At 43.0% G+C, this 27,307-nt stretch overlaps 1 protein-coding gene across 1 annotated transcript in view; it reads right to left on the bottom strand.

The window, feature by feature from the left end:
* The window catches only part of RPA1 (replication protein A1), a 74,421-nt gene that overhangs the window by 31,063 nt on the left and 16,051 nt on the right, over positions 1-27,307 (bottom strand). The window contains exons 5-6 of the mRNA XM_003816854.6: positions 20,063-20,151; positions 2,078-2,170 (exon numbers count right to left, since the gene is read on the bottom strand). Coding sequence (XP_003816902.4) covers positions 2,078-2,170; positions 20,063-20,151 — 182 coding nt within the window. The remainder of the gene's footprint in view (positions 1-2,077; positions 2,171-20,062; positions 20,152-27,307) is intronic.

Raw genomic sequence — 27,307 nt, 5'->3', positions numbered from 1 at the left:
TATAAAACACACACAAGCATCCATTCATCCAATCTATTTCATGCTGGGCAGCTTCTCCTCAGTACACATCCAGTTCATTTCCTTTCACTACATAGTTTAGGGAACATTAACTGATTTTCATTTTTTTGAGACAAGGTCTTGCTCTGTCCCCCAGGCTGGAGTGCAAGTGGCACGATCTTCGCTCGCTGCAGCCTCAAACTCCTGAGCTCAAACGAACCTCCCACTTCAGCTTCTTGAGTAGCTGGGACTATAGGTGTGCACCACCACGCCCAGCTGATTCTTAAAAAGATTTTTTGAGAGAGATCGGGTCTCACTATGTTTGGCTGGTGTCAAACTGCTGGGCTCAAGCAATCCTCCTGCCCTGGCCTCCCAAAGTGCTGGGATTACAGGTGTGAGCCACTGTGCCCAGCCCAGATTTTTAAAAATATATTTTAACATAAGGCAAAGATAGACAACCAGAAAAATAATTCTGTGGAGGGAGGGAGAGGAATAACGTACTGTTTGTATATAAGCCTAAGGAAATGATTATTTACCACTTTAGAGAGTCTATTTCACCACTCTCTTCAAAAGTGTGCGTGTGTGCGTGTGTGTGTGTGTGTATATATATATATATTTTTTTTTGAGACAGAGTCTCCCTTTGTTGTCCAGGCTAGAGGGCACTGGCACAAACTTGGCTCACTGCAACCTACGCCTCCTGGGTTCAAATGATTCTCATGCCTCAGCCTCTCAAGTAGCTGGGACTACAGGTGCACACCACCATGCCCGATTAATTTTTGTACTTTTAGTAGAGATGGGTTTTCACCATGTTGGCCAGGCTAGCTAGTCTCGAACTCCTGACCTCAAGTGATCCGTCCACCTCGGCCTCCCAGAATGCTGGGATTATAAGCGTGAGCCACCAAGCCTGGCCAACAGCATGTAATTTGTGAGTTGTGTATAAATAGATCCTCTTATAAAAGGAGAGAGAGCAAGAGAGAGAACGTGCAAGAGCGAGCGAGGTAGATGGATAGTGCAAGGTAGATTAAAAACAACAAAGAGCAATGGGGAAAGTCCTGAGAGTTTCACAGAAACATCAGTGACATCTTAACCTTGCTTTTCTCAGAATCTTAGCACTGAAAAATAGAAACTAATAGTTGAGGGGAGGAGAGGAGGTGTATGTGAAGCCGTGACAGAAAAAAGGACCTCTAAAAATAAATCCAACCACATTCTACAAATCCAAATTTTCAACGGTGACTTCCCAGATCAAGAGGTTCCTAAAGTAAAGGCCAGAAAGTAAACAAAATGATTCCATTAATGCCTCTTAGGACCTGCTGCAGAGAAAAGTAAATGAAGAAACCATTTCTCATCCATGAAACTGAGGAGAACCTATGACCAATATAAGTAATACTGTCTTCAAGCAAACGATAAACACCCACGAGGCCCAAAATAGGAAACTCGGAGAGACATGAGCCAAACTTAGTAAGTGGGTCCTGGATAGTTAAAAGGCAAGAACTTAAAAGGAATACAAAGTCAGAGGGTGTAAAACCTGATGATGTGGGAAACGAAGAAACTACTTGGTCAGCTACTAACAGAGAAGAATGTATCAATTTGATCTTTTTTAAAAGTCTGGCTGTTAAGTATCTTTAAAAGACTATCTTTGGCTGGACACCCTGGCTCACACCTATAATCCCAGCACTTTGGGAGGCCAAGGACGGAGGACTGCTTGAGGCCAGGGCAGTTTGAGACCAGCCAGGGCAACACAGTAAGACACCATTTCTACAAAAAAATTAGCCAGGCATGGTGGCATGTGCCCACAGTACCAGCTACTTGGGAGGTTAAGGCTGCAACGAGCTGCGATGCTTCCGCTGCACTCCAGCCCGGGTGACAGAGCAAGACCCTACTTCCAAAAAAAAAAAAAAGACAATCTTTCATCATTTTTTCAATCACATACTCTAAAATATGAATCAGAATTATTCTTTCCAAGACACAACCCTGTAATGAATGGCATTTGGAAAACTCCCTTTAGTCCCAGATTCAACTTCAAAACACGATTCCGAAGTCTGACACCCGTGGTCAGCGCACGCCCCGTGAGGCATCTCACCCACTCCCGAGCTTCCATTCTGCGGCTGGGGCCTGCTGCTTGCTGCTGGGCTGGCTGCTGGCGCTGGAGGAGCTACTTGCGGCTGCCCGAGTCCTGAAGATCAAAAGGGAAACCCCGTTTTAGTACAAAGGATTTGGGTTAAGAGATTTAAACTTGGGTAGAAGGAATGCTCTGGGAAAGTGTAAATTTTTTATTTTGTCAAAGACTCCCATGGGTTAGAATTCGTGCTGAGGCATTCCATGGCACTCGGTGAATTTGCTAGGGGTTCACTTTTTGTTTTCATTACACAAAAGGTTGGCTCCATCTACCTTTCACCTGCTTAGAATTGATAGCCTTCAGTGTTAATGAGGTTCTCCCCTAAAGCCTTGCCCATTTCTCCTGCAACAACCTGCAGTAAAGTCACTGGGTTGAATCTGTGACATTACCACTATTTCCATAGCAACAAATCGATGTCATCAACAGAACCGTGTGTTCACGGCAGGATCAATCAGAAGAAAAAGCTGGGTGGTAAGAAAAACCTAAAAGCAGTTCAATTGTCTCTGAAGTGCTCCTGCTTCAAAGGAACAGGAGACATTCAGAAAGGATTCCACCCTCTCCCTCCCAAACAAAGCAACCTTATTTTGCAACTGACAGTTGGTGGAAAAGGCAAGTTGAAAGAGTCTCCGGTACCGTGAAGTGCTGGTGAACTGTCACAGCGGGGAGAGATGACAATGGGGTTCGGAAGCAGGTGTGTCAAGGAAACAGGAAGATTAAAAGTAAAGGGGGGGAAATGAGCGTGTCTCAAGCAGAAAATAAGAAATGCCACCATAAGAGCATGTATTTGCCATTACTCTTTACACAAATGTTGATGGAGCTGAAGAATGTTAAAACTGTAAAATATGCCTCATTTTGTGAAATAACAGATTTATGGAATTTGACTTTGCCTTAGTGATTGGCTCTAAAAGGCAGAAGTCAACCTCATGTGGGCAGCTCACCAAGGGTACTTGCAGCACACAAAGGCAACTCAAAAAAATTTCCTAGAGTGCCCTGAGAACAAAAATGGTACCCACGGCTGGGAGGGCTTCCCACCTGCCACCCTGTCTCTGCCTTCTCCAACTGCTGGGTTCGCATTCCTGCTGCGTTTTCCAAGGTCCTAACTCAAACGGGCACGTTACACACTGATTTAATTTACTTCTGCCAATATTACTCTTAACTGGCACAACTAAATGAGAGGTGGTTGTGCCATTAGAGAAAAATAAATTTAGCATAAAATTAAAAAGGTTAAATAGAACCGTTTAGTTCTTCCTATGGAGAGAAAAATTGAGAGACCTTATTTACATAGAAAAAGAGCCAGATTATTGACAGTGAAATTTTTGTGTTTACATTTTGGCTTTTCCATTATCTCTGAATTTACAAAGCGTCACACAAAATAGCAAAGGAAAACTGCTCATCTCTGACAATGCATCTTGTGAAGGAACAGTCTAAAATTCTGCAGTGGACCTTTTTTAAAATCAATAGAAAAAGATGAGTTGCTCAGGAAATAGTATTGGGGCTAAGTGGCTGGAAAGAAATAGAACAAAAGCTGTATCTTTACCTGCTTCATGAATTATATTATTCAAGAGAATAAAGATGTAAACATTCAAAAACAGAAGAGTACCATAAAAATACATAAGCCCCTGCTACACTCCCTCCCACTTCCTCCCTCTCTTCTATCGTCTCCAAAACCACTAAACTAGAAAATCCCCTGCTGAGATCATATCTGCTTAAGAACCTTGTTGAAAAGGACGTGGTCATCTGATCTTGCTGATCACATAGATTCAATTTCTATAAAAATGTAGCTAAATCTTAAGAGGTACCTAACATAGACAAATTCCCAGGGACAGAAAGTAGAAGAGGGGTCACCAGAGAATGGCAGGAGTGGGGAATGGAGTAGTGTTTAATAGGCTCAAGAGTTTCGGTTTGGGATGATGAAAAAGTTCTGAAGATGGATGGTGATGATGGCTTACGCCAACGTTAATGGACTTAATGTCACTGAACTGTATGCTTAAAACTGCTCAAATGTAAATTTCATGTTAGGTAGTATTTTACCACAATTTTTAAAAATGTGACTTACCTTAGTTTACCTATTCTAAGATCCACATTTTTTTCACATTTTAACATGTAAATTAATGTCTTACCATCACTTCCTTTTAGCAGTACATAATATAACAGTACAGTCTTGTGATCCCCGGATTCTGAGAGTCCATGAAGCACAGCATATTTAACAATCAAGCCCTGTAATACGTATGAATTACAGCTACCCTTTTTTGAGTACTTACCCTGCTTCAGGTACTGCATTCAGGAGAGTGCAGGTACCTGCATTCCTACAGTGCCTGCCAGCCTTAGGATGTAGACACTATTATCACAGCCTTTAACAGGTGAGAACGCTGGGTTAGAGGAACCACGTAACTGGCTCAAATCACACAGCTGGGAAGCAGGACATCTGCTCGAACCGAGGCTTTTATGACTAGATCCATGTACTTCATCATCATCTAGGTAATTGTTAACTGTGAACGACCAATTCTGGCAGCCGCAACTCTAGTTGTGAGATCTGGTAATTAGGAAAAGCTACTAATCCACTTACTAGAGCAATCCTTAACTCCTGCTCTGGACCAGATGTGCAAATCTGGCACAAGAGACGAGAGACAGCCCGGAGCCAAATGGACGGCAAGAATCCGGTGCATTCTACATAGCAACATGTTGCAGTGCATGTTGCGAATGGCAACGGGCCACGAGACCCCAGAAAAATCAGTCTACAGCTAAGTAAAAATCCTTCTAAAAATTAAATTACACCCCAAAGCAGTAATGCAGAGACTTAACTTCTGACACATCTTCTGCTTTGTGTCACCTTCAAATCAAACCATTCCAATAAGACAGGTCAACATCATGGTTCTCAGACTCTTTTGCTCTATGCTAGCTTTACATATCACTGGCTTTGACCTAGGGGGAAAATAGGATTTTTTTTTTTTTTGAGACGAAGTCTCGCTCTTGTTACCCAGGCTGGAGTGCAACGGCGCGATCTCGGCTCACTGCAACCTCCGCCTCCCGATTTCAAGAGATTCTCCTGCCTCAGCCTCCCGAGTAGCTGGGATTACAGGCGCTGGCCACCACACCCGGCTAATTTTTGTTATTTTTAGTAGAGACAGGGTTTCACCATGTTGGCCAGGCTGGTCTCAAACTCCTGACCTCAGGTGACCCGCCCACCTCAATCTCCCGAAGTGCTGGGATTACAGGCATAAGCCACCATGCCCGGCCGAAACAGGATATTTCAGAGCAGACTCTTAGCACCTCAAATTATTTGCACTCACACCTATCATTTTTATCATTATAATGGTTAAGTGAGCCATCGCAGAGAAAAATTCGCTAAACAGACAATGGAGAATAAGGGCAACAAAAAATTCAACTTCTACCAGTAAGTACTTTCTTAACAACTACAAACAATATGTAGAAGAGTCAATCCAATAATTTACAATTGCCTCTTGGCAGAAAATGGATGAAATCAGGCTGAAAGAAATTTCAACTAATGTCTTTCAATAATAAGTAACACTAATAACTAAGTATTGTGTAACAAATTTTAGTCAAAGTAAAATATTGTTAGCCATAGTATAGGTGCATGGAACTTATATACGCAGACAAAAATACAGTGGTAAATACGGGAAACTTTAAAATCATCTAATTCAATATAGTATGAAGCACGAATTATGTCTGAAGTTTTATTTCTCACACTTTGAAAATTCTATAAATATCAGACAATTTCTTTTTTCTTTTCCTGAGACGGGGTCTCGCCATGTTGCCCAAGCTGGAGGGCAGTGGCGCGATCTCAGCTCACCGCAACCTCAGCCTCCCAAGTAGCTGGGATTACAGGTACCCGCCATCACGCCTGGCTAATTTTTCTATTTTTAATAGAGATAGGGTTTCACCATGTATACCAGGCTGGTCTCGAACTCCTGATCTCAAATGATCCACCTGCCTCAGCTTCCCAAAGTGCTGGCATTACAGGAGTGAGCCACCGTGCCCCGCCAAGACAATTTCAACGCACATTTTGGAATTCCTGCCTATTTGTGGGCTGGACTTAATTGTACTGGTCACCTCACATGGCACAAGTTCTGGATTAGGTGCTGGGAGGATACAAAATGAACTTTAGTTCTCCACCCGCTAGCACAGAGTGTGCGTCCTTTCCCAACAGAGGAGAAAGCACTGCGGTGAAATGCCCTGTGTGGTAGAAGTCACTATAAGAAAGCTATTTCCGCACTGGCTCACTGATTGGTTACAACGAAATTCGAGAGTAAGTAATCCTAAACAGCAATCTTATCCCCCTGAGCTTTAACAGACACTGGAGAAAGGAAAGGCCCAGTGGAGCTGGGTACTGAAATAAAGGAATATTTTTCCATAGCCCTATGTTTATTTTCTTTTTTTTTCCCCCTTGAGACAGGGTATTGCTCCGATGCCCAGGTTGGAGTACAGCGGCATGATCATAGCTCACTGCAGGCCTTGACCTCCTGGCCTCAAGCAATCCCCCCACTCAGCCTCCCCAGCAGGTGGAACTACAGTTACATGAGATCACGCCTGGATTATTTTTTGTATTTTTTTTGTAGAGACTACTTTTGTCTCTACAGCTACTCAGGCTGATCTTTAACTCCTGGGCGCAACTGATCCTCCTGCCTCGACCTCCCAAAGTGCTGCGATTACAGGTGTCAGCCACGGCACCCGGCCCATAGCCCTGTATTTCTGACTAAGCAATAAGTATCCTTCAATCCTTTCATCATCTCCATCTTCTTTTTCTTTTTAATTTTTTTTTTTTTTGAGACAGGGTCTCGATCTGTCACCCAGGCTGGAGTGCACTGGTGTGATTACAGATCACTGCAGCCTTGACCTCCTGGGCTCAAGTGATCCTCCCACCTCAGCTTCCCGAGTAGCCAGGACTAGAGGAGTGTGCTATCAGGCCTGGATAATTTTTTTGTTTGTTTTCTGTAGAGACAGGGTCTCACTATGTTGCCCAGGCCAATCTTGAATTCCTGGTCTCCAGCGATCCTCCTGCCTCAGCCTCCCAAAGTGTTGGGACTGAAGGTATGAGCCACTGAGCCCAGCCCATCTTCACTATAAACACTTTTGCCCCCAAAACAGAAAATGTCCAGAGCAATCATTCAATTAAATACAACACACACACACAAAAACACTAGAAACCTGGCCAGAGGTGATAAAGCTGGGCACAATCACCTCTCTCTTGTCCTGACCGCATCCAAAGGTTTCAGAAAAATGCTAAGCATCGCTTTGTCTCAGCTCACCTTCCTAAAAGCTGAGAATGTGATAACCAATTCGCTCATTTTAACAAAATGTTACTACTGCAAAACAAAAGTGATGTGTCAATTTAATAATTTAGCCGAATAATTTACCCGATTCCCTCTCCAATTTAAAGCATCAAATTACAAATTTGTGTAAATAAAAATTAATATCTAGTAGGTTCCAGTTCTAGAAAGAGCATAATGGTGGCCTAGCCCCACATCTTCCCACTCTAAAAACCAATACAGAGCAACAGGAATGAATGCCAACTGCATACACATACATGCACGTGCACACAGACGTATACACATCCCTCATTAGAAACGACATCTTCAGTGAAACCAGGGAACAGAGAAAACCTGCACATTCCAAGTTGTATGAAAATGAAGCCCAAAACACCATAAATCAAGAACTCACACAGTGTAAGACAGAAGCAGCATGAATAATTTCAGTGTAAAAACTAAAACGGTGGCCGGGCGCAGTGGCCTCCGCCTGTAATCCCAGCACTTCAGGAGGCAGAGGTGGGCAGATCACCTGAAGTCAGGAGTTCGAGACCAGCCTGGCCAACATGGTAAAACCCCATCTCTACTAAAAATATAAAAAAATTAGCCGGGCGTGGTGGTGGGCACCTGTGGTCCCAGCTACTAGGCAAGCTGAGACAGGAGAACTGCTTGAACCCAAGAGGCAGAGGTTGCACTGAGCTGAGATTGCGCCATTGCACTCCACCCTGGGTGACAGAGAGACTCTGTCTCAAAAAAAGAAAAAAGAAAAAAAAAAAAAAGATCTCTAAGCATATACAAGTATATGGAAAAATCTCTAGGCCAAAAAAAAATTTTTTTTGTTGTTTTTTGAGATGGAGTCTCACTCTGTCACCCAGGCTGGAGTGCAGCGGCACAGCCCTGGCTCACTGCAGCCTCTTTCTCCCAGGCTCAAGTGATCCTCTCACCTCAGCCTCCCGGGTGGCTAGGACTGCAGGTGTGCACCACCACGCCTGGCTAGTTTTCTGTATTTCTGGTAGAGACAGGGTTTCGTCACGTTGCCCAGGCTGGTCTTAAACTCCTGAGCTCAAGCGATCTGCCAAGCTTGGCCGCCCAAAGTGTCGGGATTACAGGCAGGGGCCACCACACCTGGCCAGAAAACTTTAAAAAAACAGGATATGGCTGGGCGCAGTGCTCACGCCTGTAATCCTAGCACTTCGGGAGGCTGAAGTGGGAGAATCGCTTGAGCCCAGGAGTTTGAGACCAGCCTGAACAGCATAGTGAGGTCTCATCTCTATTAAAATAATAATAAATAAGTAAAAGCAGGATAAAAAGACAAGATAGTGTACACAGTATGCTGCCTTTTGTGTAGGCAAAGTGGAGTACGGAACGAGAATATATATTTGTATTTGGTTACATTCTCATGAAGAAATGCCTGAAGGATAAAAAGAAACCACAAAAACTTTACCTCTAGAGGGCAGCAGTGGGTGGCAGGGGCGGCAAGGGTAGGAGTAAGATTTCTCTGCACACACAATTCGGTAGCTATAACTTTAAATCATGTAACTACATTATCTTTTTGAAATCATTTAACCATATTATCTATTCAAGATTAATGTTTATTAAAGAAAACAGATGTCTGATTATCTCAGTTATATTTTACATTTATTTAATTATGCAAGTTTTAATGGACAAATATATAAATGTGAAATAGAGATAATTTTAATTATGTATGTAACATTCCCGCAATAGACTCACTCACACGATCTATGTACTTAAATACAATTTTCAAGTAGGCAAAAACTTTGGTATGAAGGTTAATCTTTGAAGGTCTCGGCACAATGGAAACTGTTCTCACTGGGAAATGACAAATGCTCATTCTCATTTCTTGTAGCAACCCATTGTGTGACCTTGGGGAAGTTACTTCACTGCCTCATTCACGTTTTTATTTAATGATTAAAAACTAATCTCTACAACAGTTTCCTCTACTTCAACATTCTGCGATTGTGCTGAATTCACTGCTAAGGTCCAGACCTGAGATTCTCCAACTTTCCTTTCCTTTCCATTATCTCACTTAGGCAAAGGCCAAGACTCAGTTCCAGGTAGGAAAACGAAGACAGGATGCAAGAATTACTTCCCACCTCAGCTTTCCCAGTAGCTGGGAGTGTGAACCACCACTCCCAACTAATTTGTTTTATTTTATTTTATTTTTTTAAGACAAGTCTCACTCTGTCGCCCAGGCTGGAGTGCAATGGCACGATCTCGGCTCACTGCAACCTCCACCTCCCGGGCTCAAGCGATTCTCCTGCCTCAGCCTCCCGAGTAGCTGGGATTACAGGTGCCCGCCACCACACTCGGCTAATTTTTTTTATTTTTAGTAGAGACGGCGTTTCACCATGTTGGCCAGGCTGGTCTTGAACTCCTGACCTCAGGTGATCCACCTAAGGTCCAGCCTAAGAATTACTGGGTTCAATTCCACTTACCCTTAAGTGAAAACCCTACTAATAGTAAAAGTTAGTTATGGACAAATTGAAGAACTATGTTGTTAAGGTTATTTTTATTTATTTATTTTTGAGACGGAGTTTCACTCTTGTTGTCCAGGCTGGAGTACAATGGTGCAATCTCAGCTCACTGCAACCTCCGATTCCCAGGTTCAAGCAATTCTCCTGCCTCAGCCTCCCTAGTAGCTGGGAATACAGGTGCGTGGCACTATGCCCAGCTAATTTTTTGTATTTTTAGTAGAGACGAGGTTTCACCATGTTGGCCAGGCTGGTCTCAAACTCCTGACCTCAGGTGATTCGCCCACCTCAGCATCCCAAAGTGCTGGGATTACAGGCATGGGCCACTGTGCCCAGCATATATTGGTAAATTTAAATTAAGACAGTGAATTAGTGTACTTCAGTGGGAACCAGCTAAGCACCTTTGTCTATTGGGAGCAGCAGAGACAGTTTAATTTTTAAGAAACAGCTCCTTCTCTGAGTTCAAACATAGCTTCCTACTGAGAAATCATTTGGGAAAGAGAAGATACACAGTGGAAGATTTCAAATAAGCCACATGAACATCTTCCAGCTTCTTGATGCTGACCAGCTTAAAGTCGATTTTATATTTTCAATGTCACAGTTATAATTAGTTAATATATGTACTTAATTAGTTATATGTTATTAAAATTATTCAATACACTCTGAACATTTCTTTTCTACAAATTATATCACAAATTTTTTTCCAAATATTCATGATTGACCATCATCTCTTAGTGACTTCAAGATTTAGTTCAAAAATTGGCTGATTAGTAAAACAATAAAATTATGTTGTTCTGATTACTAAAAATATCAATCTGAAAACCTAACAACCATTTGAAAATTGCCTTCTACAAGTATGTTTCGAAAACTTTAAATTTTTAACAAAGCAAGATATGTTTCATAGAAAAACTTCAATCTGACTGGCCATTTAAATTTTGATGTCGGCCCCCTGCAGGGGCTCACGTTCGTAATCCCAGCACATTGGGAGACCAAGGCAGGTGGATTACCTGAACTCAGGAGCTCAAGACCAGCTTGGACAACATGGCAAAACTCTGTTTCTACAAAAAAATATAAAACGTAGTTGGGGCCAGGCACGGTGGCTGACACCTGTAATCCCAACACTTTGGGAGGCTAAGGTGGGTGGATCACTTGAGGTCAGGAGTTCGAGACCAGCCTGGCCAACATGGTGAAATGCCGTCTCTACTAAAAATAAAAAAAATTAGCCAAGTGTGGTGGCGGGCACCTGTAATCCCAGCTACTCGGGAGGCTGAGGCAGGAGAATCGCTTGAGCCCGGGAGGTGGAGGTTGCAGTGAGCCGAGATCGTGCCATTGCACTCCAGCCTGGGTGACAGAGTGAGACTCGTCTCAAAAAAATAAAATAAAATAAAATAAAATAAATTAGTTGGGCATGGCGGTTCACGCTCCCAGCTACTGGGAAAGCTGAGGTGGGAAGATCACTTGAGCCTGGGAGGTTGAGGCTACAGTAAGCCCTGTTTGAGCCACTGCACTCCAGCCTGGATGGCAAAGCAAGAACCTGTCTCCAAATAAGTAAATAAATAAATCTTGGCCGGGCGCGGTGGCTCACGCCTGTAATCCCAACACTTTGGGAGGCTGAGGCAGGCAGATCACCTGAGGTCAGCAGTTCGAGACTAGCCTGGCCAACATGGTGAAACTTCGTCTCTACTAAAAATACAAAAACTAGCTGGGCGTGGTGGCAGGCACTTGTAATCCCAGCTACATGGGAGCCTGAGGCAGGAGAATCACTTGAACCCGGGAGGCGGAGGTTGCAGTGAGCCGAGATCGTTCCAGTGCACTCCAGCCTGGGCAACAGAGCAAAACTTCATCTCAAAAAAAAAAAAAAAAAAAAAAAAAGCCGGGCACAGTGACTCACGCCAATAATCTTAGCACTTTAGGAGGCCAAGGTGGGCGGATCACTTGAGGTCAGGGGATCGAGACCAACCTGGCCAACATGGTGAAACCCCATCTCTACTAAAAATACAAAAATTAGCTGGGCATGGTGGTGTGTGCCTGTAATCCCAGCTACTGGTGAGGCTGAGGCACAAGGATAGCTTGAACCGGGAGGTGGAGGTTGCAGTGAGCCAAGATCATGCAACTGCACTCCAGCCTGGGCAACAAAGTGAGACTCCATCTTAAATAAATAAATAAATAAATATTGAGCTAATCGATATTAACATCTACTTCTTCCATGTGGACAGCAGGGACAAGAGAGGTATAAGAGAGCTACATTCTAAGCTGGGTGCCGTGGCTCACACCTGTAATCCTGGCACTTTGGGGGGCTCAGGTGGGCGGATTGCTTGAGCCCAGGAGTTCAAGACCAGCCTGGACAACACAGACTCCGTCGCTACAAAAAAAAAGAAAAAATACGGTCGGGGGCAGTGGCTCACGCCTGTAATCCCAGCACTTTGGGAGGCTGAGGCGGGTGGATCACGAGGTCAGGAGATCGAGACCATCCTGGCTAACACAGTGAAACCCCGTCTCTACTGAAAATACACAAAAATCAGCTGGGCGTGGTGGTGGGTGCCTGTAGTCCCAGCTACTCAGGCAGGAGAATGGCGTGAATCCGGGAGGTGGAGCTTGCAGTCAACTGAGACCGCGCCACTGCACTCCAGCCTGGGCGACACAGTGAGACTCCGTCTCAAAAAATAAAAAAATAAAAACAAAAATTAGCAGGGTGCAGTGGTGCACGCCTGTAATCCCAGCTACTGAGGAGGCTGAGGCAAGGAGGATTGCTTGAGTCCAGGAGGCGGAGGTTGCAGTGAGCCAAGATCACGCCACTGGACTCCAGCCTGGGTGACAGTGTGAGACTCTTAAAAAAGAAAAAAAAAAAAGAGAGAGCACCACATTCTAATCTCCCATAGCGTGAAGTTAATAAACAAATGTTTCAACTGAAAAAATTAACGAAGAGCAGCGCAAATGTGTTATTTAGAAATATGGAGACAAACAGAGAAGAAACAGCTGTGAGATTTGAAACAGACTGTCTCTAGACAGGAGTCAGAGGCCAAAGAAAAGTGAGGCAGGAGAATGCTGTTTTGTTTTTAAGGACACACCTCGCAAAAATATTCAACTTTTAAAACTACGTACCGGACAAATGGAGCAACAGAGACCAGGTTCACCCTAACACCTAAAATAACCCCCTCCCCCCACCAGAAAGGGAGAAAATATGTGAGACACATGGTTTTCAATGAAGGGTAGCGACTGCTGTGCACAGGAAAGCGAGTGAGTGAGTCTGCACCAGCTCAGTGCCTCGAGGGCTTAGGGGGCCTGCCAGAACCCGAGGTGCAGAAATGGGGGCCGAGAGTCTGGGGAGATCGCCGTCTAGCTGGCCGGACAGAGTAGCAGAGAAGAGAGGGCTGTACACAGAGAACTCCAGAAATGGGTGGCAGGTTTCCTGGGTAGTCAGCAGAGTCCTGGTTGGCCCGTGTGTGTGTGTGGACACGATCTGAGGCCAGGGTGAGAATCATCTGAGAAGGCCAGAGGGAACCATGCCTGTGTTTACAGCAAGCTTGAAATAGTACCTGTTTCTACCAGTCAGATGGGAAAAATTCATATTCATGGGGCACGAGGTAGAACAGTCTGTCAGGTCTCGATTCAGTATTGGGAATAACTACACCTAGACTAAATGCAGCTCTCTGATCCTCTAATAAATCTTAAAAGCAACACACCAAAAGATCAAACTGTCTCCAAGTTAACTGTATCCCTGAAAAAAGCTCAAGAATAATTACAGGATTACAAAAGTTTCTAGCACCCAACGAGGTACGAATCCCAATGTCTGGCATTCGGTCCAAGGGCCAGGCATGAAAAGCAGCAGGAAAATATGATCCATGATCGGAGAGGCCGGGATCAACTGACGGAAACAAATCCGGACCTAACACAGACACCAGAATCCACAGACAAGGACCTTACAACAAATACTGTCATTGTGCTCTGTATGTCCCAAAAATTAAGTAGAGATGTAGATGAGATTTTTAAAGACCCAAAATCAAGCTTCTAGGGATAAAAACTATACTATCTGAGAAGAAAAATACACTCAATGCGATTAACAGCAGATTAGGCTCTGCCTGAGAAACCATTAGTGAACTTGAACGGCTAGCAATAGAAAGTATACACAATGGCCAGGCACGGTAGCTTATGCCTGTAATTCAGCCTTTTGAGAGGCTAAGGCGGGAGGATTGAGGCCAGGAGTTTGAGACCAGCCTGGGCAACAAAGTGAGACCCCGCCCCTACAAATAAAAAGAAAAGAAATGAGCCGGGCATGGTGGCACTGCCATCCCAGCCCCAGTCCAGGCAGTCCACAGGCAGGCCCAGCACTCCACCTCCCAGACTACAGGTGTAGCCTGCAGTCCCAACTACTTGGGAGGCTGAGGCAGGAGGATTGCTGGAGGCCAGGAATTCAAGACCGGTGTGGGCAACATGGCAGGACTCCATGTCCACAAAAAATAAAATTAGGCCAATTATGGTGGCTCACGCCTTTAACCCCAGCACTTTGGGAGGCTGAGGCGGGCAGATCATGACGTCAAGAGATGGAGACCATCCTGGCCAACATGGTGAAACCCTATCTCTACTAAAAATACAAAAATCAGCTGAGCATGGTGGTGCGTGCCTGTAGCCCCAGCTACTCAGAAGGCTGAGGCAGGAGAATCGCTTGAACCTGGGAGGCGGAGGTTGCAGTGAGCCGAGATCGCGCCACTGCACTCCAGCCTGGCAACAGAGTGAGACTTCGTCTCAAAAATAAATAAATAAATAAAAAACAAAATAAAATTAGCTGGGCATGGTGGCACATGCCTGTAGTCCCAGCTACTCAGGAGGTGGAGGTGGGAGGATTGCTTGAGCCCAAGGTGTTGAGGCTGCACTGAGCCGTGAATGTACCACTGTACTCCAGCCTGGGCAACAGAGCAAGACGTTGTCTCTAGGAGAGAAAAAACAAAACAAAACAAAAAAAATGCCAAAGTGGCTATGCTAATATCAAAGCAGACTTCAAAGCACAGAATTTCACCAGGGATAAAATCATTTCATAATAATAAGAGTCAATTCATCAAGTGGACACAAGAATTCTAAATTATATAGATATTTAATAATACAGCTTTGAAATACATGAAGCAAAAACTAATAGAACTGCAGAGAGACAGAGAAACTTACAATTATTACAGTTAGAGATTTCAATATCCCTCTCAGTAAATGACAGAACAAGTAAACAGAAAAACAGTAAGGATATAGAAAAACTGAATAGCACAATTTACCGACTCAACTTAATTGACATTTGTAAGACTCTGCCCAACAACAGAATACACATTCTTTTCAAGTACACACAGAATTTACCAAGAGAGACCATAATCTGGACATAAAATAAGACTCAAGGCTGGGCAAGGTGGGTCACTCCTGTAATCCCAGCACTTTGGGAGGCCAAGGCAGGCAGATCATCCGAGGTCAGGAGTTTGACACCAGCCTGGCTAACACGGCAAAACCCTGCCTTTACTAAAAATACAAAAATTAGCCAGGCATGGTGGCAGGCACCTGTAGTCCTAGCTACTTGGGAGGCTGAGATAGAAGAATCGCTTGAACCTGGGAGGTGGAGATTGCAGTGAGCCAAGATCATGCCACTGCACTCCAGCCTGGGTGAAAGAGTGAGTCTCTGTCTCAAAAAATAAAATAAAATAAAATAAAAATAAATAAAATAAAACAAAATAAGACTCAATACATTTAACAGGATTCAAGTCATACAAAATATGTTGTTTGATCAGACTAGAATTAAATTAGATATCAAGAACAAGATCTCTAGAAAATACCCACATTTGGCTGGCACGATGGCTCATGTCTGTAATTCCAGCACTTTGGGAGGCTGAGGCACGCAGATCACTTGAGGGCAGGAGTTCAAGACCAGCCTGGCCAACATGGCAAAACCGCGTCTCTACTAAAAATATAAAAAATTAGCCAGGCATGGTGGCACACACCAATAGTCCCAGCTACTCAGGAGGCTGATGTGGGAGGATCGCTTGAACCCGGGAGGCAGAGGCTGCAGTGAGCCGAGATTGTGCCACTGCACTCTAGCCTGGGTGACAGAGCAAGACTCTGTCTCAAAAAGAAAAAGAAAAAAAGAGAAAATCCCCACATTTAAAAACTAAACACACTTCTAAATAACAGAATGTTAATGATGAAATTGAAAGGGAAATAAGAAAGTATTATGAATTGAATATGAATGAGAATATAACATATCCAAATTTGCTGGATACTTTTAAAGCAGTAGCTAAGGGCAGATTTATAATGCTACATGCCTATGTTAGAAAAAAAGATCTCAAGTCAATGAACTCCGCTTCCACCTTAAGAAACGAGAAAAAAAAAATACAAAACCCAAAGTAAGTAGAAGAAAATAAAGATCAAAAGCATAAATCAATAGAATACAAAACATAAGAGAAAATCAATAAAACCAAAAGTTGCTCCTTTGAGATCAATAAAACTGATGAAACTCTCAAATTCTACAGACACTCAAAGGATAACAAGGAAACATATATGTATGTTATATAATATATATATATGCTATAATTCCAGCACTTTGGGAGGCTGAGGCAGGCAGATCACTTGAGGGCAGGAGTTCAAGATCAGCCTGGCCAACATGGCAAAATCCTGTCTCTACTAAAAATATAAAAAATTAAATAAAAAAAGTAAATTAAAAAAGTAAAAATTAAATAAAAATAAAAATTAAATAAATAAATAAAAACTATATATAGTTTCGTTTTGTTTTGTTTTGAGACAGAGTCTCATTCTGTCGGCCCAGCTGGAGTGCCGTGGCATGATCTCAGCTCACTGCAACCTTCGCCTCCCGGGTTCAAGTGATTCTCCTGCCTCAGCCTCACCAGTAGCTGGGACTACAGGTGCGTGCCACCACGCCTAGATAATCTTTGTATTTTTTCAGTAGAGACAAGGTTTCACCATATTGGCCAGGCTGGTCTCCAACTCCTGACCTTGTGATCCACCCGCCTCAGCTTCCCAAAGTTTTGGGATTATGGGCGTGAGCCACAGCACCTGGCTTTTTTTTTTTTTTTTTTTTTTTTTTAATGGGGTCTCACTCTGTCACCCAGGCTAGAGTGCACTGGTGCCATCTCGGCTTACTGCAACCTCCACCTCCAGGACTCAGGTAGCTGGGACCACAGGTGCAGGAGCGCCACCACATCCAGCTAATTTTTTGTATTTTTGGTAGAGACTGGGTTTTATCATGTTGCGCAGGCTGGTCTTGAACTCCCAAGCGCAAGCGATCGGCTTGCCTCGTTCTTCCCAAGGTGTTGGGATTACAAGTGTGAGCCACCGCACCCAGCTGGAAATATATTTTTTTAATCCATCTGATAATTTCTAATAATTGGGGTGTTTAGAATATTTATATTTCTATAGACTAATAAATTCAAGAACTTAAATGAAATTAAATTCCTTGAAGCACATAATCTACCAAAGTCTACTCAAGAAGGGTGCTTGAATAACCCTGTATCTCTCTATTAAAGAAACTGAACTTACAGTTTAAGACTTTTCCATTAAAAAAAAAGAAATCAGGCCCAGATGACTTCACTGGTGAATTCAACTGAACATCTAAGGAAGAAGTACCAAGTCTACACAAACTGCTGCAGAAAATTTAAGACGGAACACTTCCCAACTTATTCCATAAGGTCAGGGTTACTCAGGTATCAAAATCAGAGATGTAACAATAAAAGAAAACTAAAGAAAAATATCTCTCGTGAATACCGATACAAAAATTCTAAACAAAGTAAATCAGATCAAAGGGATATAGCAAATCAAATCCAACAATATGTAAAAAGAATCATACATCACGACGTAGACTTACCCCAGAGATCCCAGATTGGTTTAGCGCTCAAAAACCAATCAGCGTGGCTGAGCGCAATGTAATCCCAGCACTTTGGGAGGCCCAGGCGGGTGGACCACTTGAGGTCAGGAGTTCAAGACCAGCCTGGCCAACATGGCAAAACCCTGTCTCTACTAAACACACACACACACACACACACACACACACACACACACACACACACAATTTTAGCCGGGTGTGGTGTCATACACCTGTAATCCCAGCTACTCTGAGGCTGAGGCACGAGAATCACTTGAACCCGGGAGGCGGAGGTTGCAGTGAGCCGAGAAGGCACCACTGCACTCCAGCCTGGGTCATGCAATCAGACTGTCTCAAAAAAAAAAAAAATCAATCAATGTAACTCACCATATTAACTAACAAAGAAAACCACATGATCATCAGATCATCAGCAAGCACAGAAAATGCATTTGACAAAACTCACCATCCATTTCTGATGAAAGCCCTCAGCAACTAGGAACAGAAATAAACTTCTTTACTTCTGATAAAAAGACTCTAAGAAAACCCTACAGTTAACATGACATTTAATGGTGAAAGTCTGAATGCTTTCTCCCTGAGATCAGGAACAAGACAAAGATAACGAGCAAGGCTGAAGATGTTTTCTAATGTATTAGCCATTTGTTTTCCTTCTATAGTGAACCATCTATTTTTCTCCAATGCCTGCTTTGCTAATGAAGTACTTTATTCCTTAATATGTAAAAAATTCAATAAATAGTAAAGATAGTAACCCTTTGTCAATCCTATGAGTTGCAAATATTTTATCCTAGTTTACACACTTTTAATTTTTTGCAGTGGGGAATAGCGGACACTTGCTGTGTCCCCAGGCTGGAGGGCAGTGGTGCCATCACAGCTGACTGCAGCCTCAATCTCCCAGGCTCAAGTAATCCCCCCACCTCATCCTCCCAAGTAGCTGAGACTACAGGTGTGAGCCACCACACCTGGCTAAGTTTTTAAAAAATTATTGCAGAGATGGGGTCTTCCTGTGTTACCCAGGCTGGTCTCCTCCTCCTGCACTCAAAGCAGTTCTTCCACCTCAGCCTCCTAAAGTGCAGGGATTACAGGTGTGAGGGACCGTGCCTGGTTTCCTATTTTTAATATGTAATTTTAAAATCTCAATGTAATCAAATATTCATTGTGAATTATTCCAATCTATTTGTGCAGCCTCTTCCTCTTGATTTTTGATGGTTTCATTTTCTAACTTGAAAAAATACATCTCAAATTTATTTTGGTGTCAAGTGAGGCTTTTATTTTTTGACTTGGTGTAAGGTCAAACAATCCTTTCCTTTAATGGGGCCAGTGATTTGAAGATTCTTTTTGCCTTTCTCTAGAATTGTCTGAAGTAATGACTTTTTTTTCAGCTTCTTTTAGGATGCAAAGAAAAAATGGACTTTTTTTTATTTCAATGTGCTTTTCTATACATTTTCATGAGAAAATTAAATCATTAGTAATTTCACCATCAAGAGATAATCACAGTAAAACAACGTTATATATTCAACTTGTTTCAACAAATACTAAACGCCAGCCTCAAGTTAGGCACTAGAACAAACATGATCTCTACCTTCACACAGTTTACTCATGGCTTAGCAGTAAATAGAGATAATTCTAAAAGCTACCAGTGCAGTGAGTGTTATCACAGGAGTACAGACTGCGTGCTTCACACTTTTGAAAAACAAAAGTGTACATAAGATAAATCTTAGGAAAACACGTTTCTCATTAATATTACAGATATCCTGTAGTATCCTATATTACTGTGATATCCTAGATTTTTTTTTAGTCTAGTATAATTGAATCTTTGTCCATTACTTTCTTACTTTTTTCGAGACAGAGTCTCGCTCTGTTGCCCAGGCTGGAGTGCAGTGGCACGATCTCGGCTCACTGAAACCTCCGTCTCCTGGGTTCAAGCGATTTCCCTGCCTCAGCCTTCTGAGTAGCTGGGATTACAGGGGCGGGCCTCTATGGCTAGCTACTTTTTGTATTTTTAGTAGAGATGGAGTTTTGCCATGCTGGCCAGACTGGTCTCGAACTCCTGACGTCAAGTGATCTACCTGCTTTGGCCTCCCAAAGTGCTGGGATTACAGGTGTGAGCCACCGTGCACCCAGCCCATTTGTCCATTGCTTTCTAATTGTGCCCTTTCTTCATACATCATTTCTTTAGAATTGAAAAAGCCTGACAGAATAGCCTGGTTCCTAGACCTCAGAATCACTATCATTTTATTAACACTAACAAGTCAAACTGAATCCAAAAGGTAGAACTCCGAATATATAAAGAGGTATTCAGTTGAGTGCTACAACCTACGCCAAAGCATTTTACCTTCATTATAGGGCACTGGATTGCCAATCTTCACTCCAACTGCTTCAGCTGACTTCAAAACTTCTAATTCCATCAAGATAACTACTCTCCTGCAAAAGCAGACAAACAGAAACAGGTTAGAAGAACAAATTCCGTTCAAATGATAAGCTACTCAAAATGCTTTCCCCGATGATCATTGTGATGAACTATTTTCCATTTGTCATCTGTTTACATAAATATTTCTCTTCATCTTTCGCCGCATCATTATCAAGTGATTGCAGGGTTTTCAGTTCCCAACTAGTTCCTTAATTAAAATGCAGTGTTCTCGCTACGCACCGTATCTTCAAGGAGCAACCGACGTGGTAAGAATTTAGATTACTAAACACAAGAATATATGGCATAAAAAGAGATGAACTGTTTTCAGAAACACATACTTATCTCAACAATGACTTTTTCCCAGTGAAAACCAATTATGACAATAGATATTTTTAAAAATGTAATAATGACCCATTTTTAAGAACTTACAGTTCTTTTGCTTTTTAACTCTAATTAAAACCTTGTGATAACTTCCCAATGACCTTAGGCCACAAAGAAAAACCTGGGCCATGGCTTGCCTGGCCTGGCCTTGCTAACCCCCCTCCCGCGCTGCTGCCTGCCCCCAGCCCTCTGCCCTCTGCCCTCTGCCCTTCCTGTTTTCTTTCAGTTCCACCACATGGGACAGTCCCTCTTGCCACAAGGCCTTTGTCCGTGCTGCTCTGAGATTGCGGTGTTGTGTTCCTTCTCATTTTGCCTCATCTAATACTCATTTTTTAGCTCTCATCTCAAACATCACTTCAAGAGACACTTCCTTAATCTCTAGTTGAGATCAGGTTGCTTTGTTCTAGTCTTTCCTACAGCCTTGATTTCTTTCCTTCAGAACACTCTGCTTCGTCTTAATTATATGTTCATTAGTGATTATTATTCTCTCTCTCTCCTACTAGACTGTACTGTCAATAAAGACAGGTATCCCTCAGTGCTTAATGAAGCAAATGGCCCACAGTTGTTGCTCAATACATACTTGATGAGCATATCACAATGTCTGCATTTTAAAAAGAAGGAATTTAATGGGACATGACTGGAGGCAGGGAGACCAAGAGAAGAGACAAAATGACAGAGGCCTGAATGAGGTTAGTGGCAGGGGAGCTGAAGAAACAGGCTTAGGGCAATATTTAAGCAATAATCTACCCAATTTCATCACGTTTTACACTTTAAATGGTCTGACTGCTGTTTTTGGATTTTTACATACAATCAATTGTTTGTTTTAAATGGCCTGACTGCTATAATTTGGATTTTTACATACAATCAATCAGGTTTCACATCAGAGTTTCAATAAGATAAGCCTGAAATTATCTGTTCCTGAAAATGGTATCCAGATTCCCTGTAATAACTATCTGATACTTAGTGGCAGATATTTAACTACTTTCCAAATTATACAAATCACTCCAGAACATATAAAAATAGAAGGCCTATGAATCATTTAGTATGACTCTAATACTAAAACCTAAGACAAAACACACACACAAAACCAAAACTAATTTCATCCTGCAATATCCCATAAATCCTCAATAAAATATCAGCAAGATGAACCTAGCAGCATATTAAAAGAATACACTAATATCAACTTACAGAGAATACAGATGACAAGGACACATTAAGTGACTTTACAGGGATGCAATCAGCCAAATCCAGACTGGGGGAAACTGCACGAGGTGAAGGATAAATGACCTGGTTTCTTCAGCAAATAAACAGTAAAGGAGAAAAAAGGCAGACGCAGAGCCTACAGATTCAGAGAGACTTAACAGACCATCAATCTACCGTCACAGGAAACTTATTTTGGATTCTGATTCATATAGATTGTGCGGGCACACACACGCACACGCACATACACATGCACACATACGACAAGATGGAAATACAACACGGACGGTATTTTTTTAGGTGTGAAATGGGATAGTGTCTTTTTAAGAGTTTTTATCTTTCAAAAATACATACTAAAATATTTATGGATGAAATAATATGATGTCTGAGATTTACCTCAAAATTACAGAGGATAGTGGACGTTGAAAGGATGGAGATAGAGCAAAACTGGACAACAGATGACAATTTGGAGCTGAATGATGGGCTATATGGGGATTCATCAGACTACTGTGTATTCTGTCTATGTTTGTAGATGTTTAAAGTTTTCCAGAAAAAAGATTTTAAAAAATAAAAAGAGAAAATTAGCAAGCTAAGAATTCTTCTTATTTTTTTTTTTTTTGAGAGAGAGTCTCACTCTGTCACCCAGGCTGGAGCGCAGTGGCACAATCTCAGCTCACTGCAACCTCCACCTCCCAGGTTCAAGCAATTTTCCTGCCTCGGCCTCTTGAGTAGCTGGGATTACAGGCACCCGCCACCACACCTGGCTAATTTTTGTATTTTTAGTAGAGACAGGGTTTCACCATGTTGGCCAGGCTGGTCTCGAACTCCCCATCTCAGGTGATCCACCTGCCTCAGCCTCCCAAAGTGCTGGGATTACAGGCATGAGCCACCAGCACAGCCTAGGATTTTTTTTTTAAGGCAGGATTTATTGCAAGAATGAAACAAGAGTTGAATTATTAGGCAATCTTTTTTTTTTTTTTTTTGAGACGGAGTCTTGCTCTGTCACCCAGGCTAGAGTACAGTGGGGCGATCTCAACTCACTGCAACCTCCGCCTCCTGGTTTCAAGTGATTCTCTTGCCTCAGCCTCCCGAGTAGCTGGGACTATTAGGCGTGTGCCACCATGCCTGGCTAATTTTTGTATTTTCAGTAGAGATGGTGTTTCACCATGTTGGCCAGCCAGGCTGGTCTTGAACTCCCCACCTCAGATGATCCACCTGCATTGGCCTCCCAAGGTGCTGGGATTACAGGCGTGAGCCACCAGCCTAGCCTAGGATTATTTTTTTAAGGCAGGATTTATCGCAAGAATGAAACAAGAGTTGAATATTAGGCAATCTTTTTTTTTTTTTGAGATGGAGTCTTGCCCTGTTGCCCAGGCTAGAGTGCAGTGGGGCGATCTCAACTCACTGCAACCTCCATCTCCCAGGTTCAAGTGATTCTCCTGCCTCAGTCTCCCAAGTAGCGGGGACTATAGGCGTGTGCCACCATGCCTGGCTAATTTTTGTATTTTCAGTAGAGACAGGGTTTCACCACGTTGGCCAGGCTGGTCTCGAACTACTGACCTCAAGTGATCCACCCACCTCGGCCTCCTAAAGTGTTGAGATTACAGGCATGAGCCACCACGTCCAGCCTAGATAATCTATTAAAATAGTTCATTATGTTAATGGATTAAAAACAAATATGATCATATCAAGAGGTAGTAAAAGCTTTGAAAGAATTTACGAGCCATTTATGATGAAATCCTGAGGACTTAAAAAATAAAACCTGCACCTGGTAAACTGCGTGTTTTTCCACGATCAACACTGCATTGAACAGTGAAACCAAAAGCATTTCCATGAAAATCAGGCAACTGCTGACATTACCATGGTCCAACAAAGTTTTGACAGCGCTGTCAATACAGTAAAATTAAAAAAAAAAAAAAAATGACAAATATGAGAATAAGGAATGCCGGGCGCGGTGGCTCACGCCTGTAATCCCAGCACTTTGGGAGGCCGAGGTGGGCAGATCATGAGGTCAGGAGATCGAGATCATCCTGGCTAACACAGTGAAACCCCGTCTCTACTAAAAATACAAAAAATCAGCCGGGCGTGGCGGTGGGCACCTGTAGTCCCAGCTACTGGGGAGGCTGAGGCAGGAGAATGGCGTGAACCCGGGAGGCGGAGCTTGCAGTGAGCCGAGATCGCGCCACTGCACTCCAGCCTGAGCAAGACTCAGACAGAGCAAGACTCCGTCTCAAAAAAAAAAAGAACAGCCAACAAAAATTTGGAGGGAAAAAGTAAAGAAAGACGTTGTCTATAAACTACTAAATAGCCTACAGAGAAGTTTAACTGAAACTCTATGGAGTGTAATTTGAAGTACTGGCAAGAACAGGGAAAAACTCCACACGCGCTGTTGGCAGGGAGGTAAACTGGTGTATACACTTTGAACAATAGCCTCAAAAAGTTAACCATAAAATGACCATTTAGCCTAGCAATTCCTTTCCTAGACAGATTATCTATAAAAGAAATGGAAACGTCTGTCCACAAAAAACTTGTACACAAATGTTCATAGAATTATTAGTAATAGCAAGCAGGCAGAAATAATCCGAATACCCATCAACTAACGAATAGATACACAAAATGTGATGTATCTAGACAACAGAGGATTATTCTGCCATAAAAAGGAACAGGCTGGGTGCGGTGGCTCACACCTGTAATCCCAGGACTTTGGGAGGCCGAGGCGGGTGGATCACAAGGTCAGGAGTTTAAGGCCAGCCTGGCCAAGATGGTGAAACCCCGTCTCTACTAAAAATACAAAAAAATTAGCCAGGCATGGTGGTGCACATCTGTAATCCCAGCTACCCAGGAGGCTGAGGCAGAGAATTGCTTGAACCCGGGAGGCAGAGGTTGTAGTGAGCCGAGATGGCACCATTGCACTCCAGCCTGGGCAAGAAAAACTTGTCACCCAGGATGGAGTACAATGGTGCAATCTTGACTCACTGCAACTTCTGCCTCCCGGGTTGAAGCAATTCTCCTGCCTCAGCCTCCCGAGTAGCTGGGATTACAGGTGTGTGCCACCATGCCCGGCTGATTTTTGTATTTTTAGTAGAGACGGATTTCACCATGTTGACCAGGCTGGTCTCAAACTCCTGACCTCAGGTGATCTGCCTGCCTCAGCCTCCCAAAGTGCTGGGATTACAGGCATGAGCCACCGTGCCTGGCTGATAATTATTCTTTAAAATATTACTAATACACAGTATGTTGACAAGCTTAATGGCAAACACTTCTTTTTAAATAACATGTTTATTGAGATATCATTCACGTACCGTAATGAACTCACCCTTCCAGAGTGGATAATCCTATGGGTTCTGCATTTCGCAGTTATGCAAGCATCACCACTACCTCACTTTAGAACACTGTTGTCATCAGCAAAAGAAACCATGTGTACAATGACAGTCACTCCACACTCTACCACCCCTGAGAACCAGTCAGTGAATTTGTTTCTATGGATTTGTCTATTCAGAGATACGCTTTTTTTTTTTGGAGATGGGGTCTTGCTCTGTAACCGAGGCTGGAGTCTCGGCTCACTGCAACCTCCGCCTCTTGGGTTCAGGCGATTCTCCTGCCTCAGCCTCCTGAGTAGCTGAGATTACAGGCCGCACCCGCCACCACGCCCAGCTAATTTGTGTATTTTTAGTAGAGATGGGGTTTCACCATGTTGGCCAGGCTGGTTTCGATCTCCTGACCTTGTGATCTGCCCCGCCTCAGCCTCTCAAAGTGCTGGGATTACAGGCGTGAGCCACTGTGCCTGGCCAATAGATACTCTTATATAACATTTATGAGTATAATTGGTATACTTTCCACAGATGTCCTTTGACCCCACAATACAAATTCTAATAATCTGTTATTCAGAAATAAAAGCATAAACACGTTAAGATAAAGTACAAGGATGACTGCTCAAGTCCTGTTTAGAATAAACCTGAATGATCACCAAAAAAGCAAGGAGTAAATAAACCCAGCCGCACACACAGGCTCTCAGCAGAGGTACAAAAGAATATGAGGCAAGCCTGCAAGCTGAGGCAGTGCCATCAGGCAAAGCCCAGGGGAGTGGAGCTGTCTCCGTGACTGGAGAGAGTGGGCTGTGAAGTTTCCCAGCAAGGACTGCACTCAATCCCAGCAACGCTTCCACCCTCTCCCACAACCATGCCCTGGAGGATAGAAAAGTGGCTGCAAAACACCACTTAAGCGCTCCAAGATAGCCTGGAGTGGAAGATAAAAAGTCCCAAGTGAGAAGGTTGGCAACATGTACCTAGCCTAGACTATGTCAGAGCAAATACCAAGTCTGGACAGGACTGTCCACATTAAGCATGAACAAAATAAAAAGGGATGATGACAAAGCAACAATACAATACACAACAATGCATAAAAGGGAAAGCAACAGGGAGGCAAAGACGATTAAAGAACCCACTCTGGAAGAAAGTACAAGCCAAGAAAAGGAGTGACACTTCCCAAAAGCGATTGGCAAAATAAGTACGACTATATGAATCCAACAAATTAACAGTCAAAAGATGAGCTAAAACAAGAGACTAAGAAGAAAAGGGAGCTTGAACAGCTAAGAAAAAAACAGAACAAAATCAATACTACTATACATCTAATAATTTATAAAGATTGAGGAGTAGAAGAGAGAAAACTAAAAACTGTACTATTATGTTGGAAAACCTCGAAGCAAGCCAATGCGTCCATCAGAAAAAAGGTTAAAGTAAAGACCTATGCGGAGATCAAAGTTATCTACAACGTATGTAAAAACTGGAACTCAATAAGTGAAATAGAAAACAACATTAAGGAATAACACACAGAAAAACTTCGTTGAAAAGAACTGAATCGGCAGACTGAACGAGCATACCACATACCAGAAAAAAAAAAAAAATATGGACGGCCGGCCGCGGTGGCTCACGCCTGTAATCCCAGCACTTTGGGAGGCTGAGGCGGGTGGATCACGAGGTCAGGAGATCGAGACCATCCTGGCTAACATGGTGAAACCCCGTCTCTACTAAAAATACAAAACAAAATTAGCCAGGCGTGGTGGTGGGCGCCTGTAGTCCCAGCTACTCAGGAGGCTGAGGTGGGAGAATCACCTGAGCCCGGGAGGTCAAGGCTACAGTGAGCCCTGATGGTGCCACTGCACTCCCGCCTGGGCAACCAGAGTGAGGCCTCAGGAGACAAAAAATAAAAATAAAAAGCAAAGCTTCCTACAAGGGAAGAAATCAAACCAGGCTGGCCTTAAGACTTCTCCAGATCAACATTCAATGCCAGAAGACAAAATTCTGAGGGTAAAACCACATAACCTAACAATAGACAGCCAGGCAAGTGGTCATTCTAGCATAAAGACCAACAGGCTGATAATGGGGAAGACGGCACTAAAGAGCCAGTCCAGAAAAAAGTTCTTGAGTGAAATCCAACCAACACAGAGATAAAGAGGTAGGAAAAAAGAACAGCTGGAGAAAATGTAAGAGTCCTAAAATCAGTATAACAGAATTTAAAAAACTAATTACTTAAACCTCTTAGTATTGTTATCATTTTTTATCTCGGTTTTTGTTGTTGTTGTTTTGGTGT

The sequence above is a fragment of the Pan paniscus genome, chromosome 19 (genome assembly GCF_029289425.2).
Source record: "Pan paniscus chromosome 19, NHGRI_mPanPan1-v2.0_pri, whole genome shotgun sequence".
NCBI classification, from domain to species: domain Eukaryota; kingdom Metazoa; phylum Chordata; class Mammalia; order Primates; family Hominidae; genus Pan; species Pan paniscus.
Note: the sequence above shows the minus strand (reverse complement) of the source record. Positions and strands in the feature narration are given on the sequence as shown.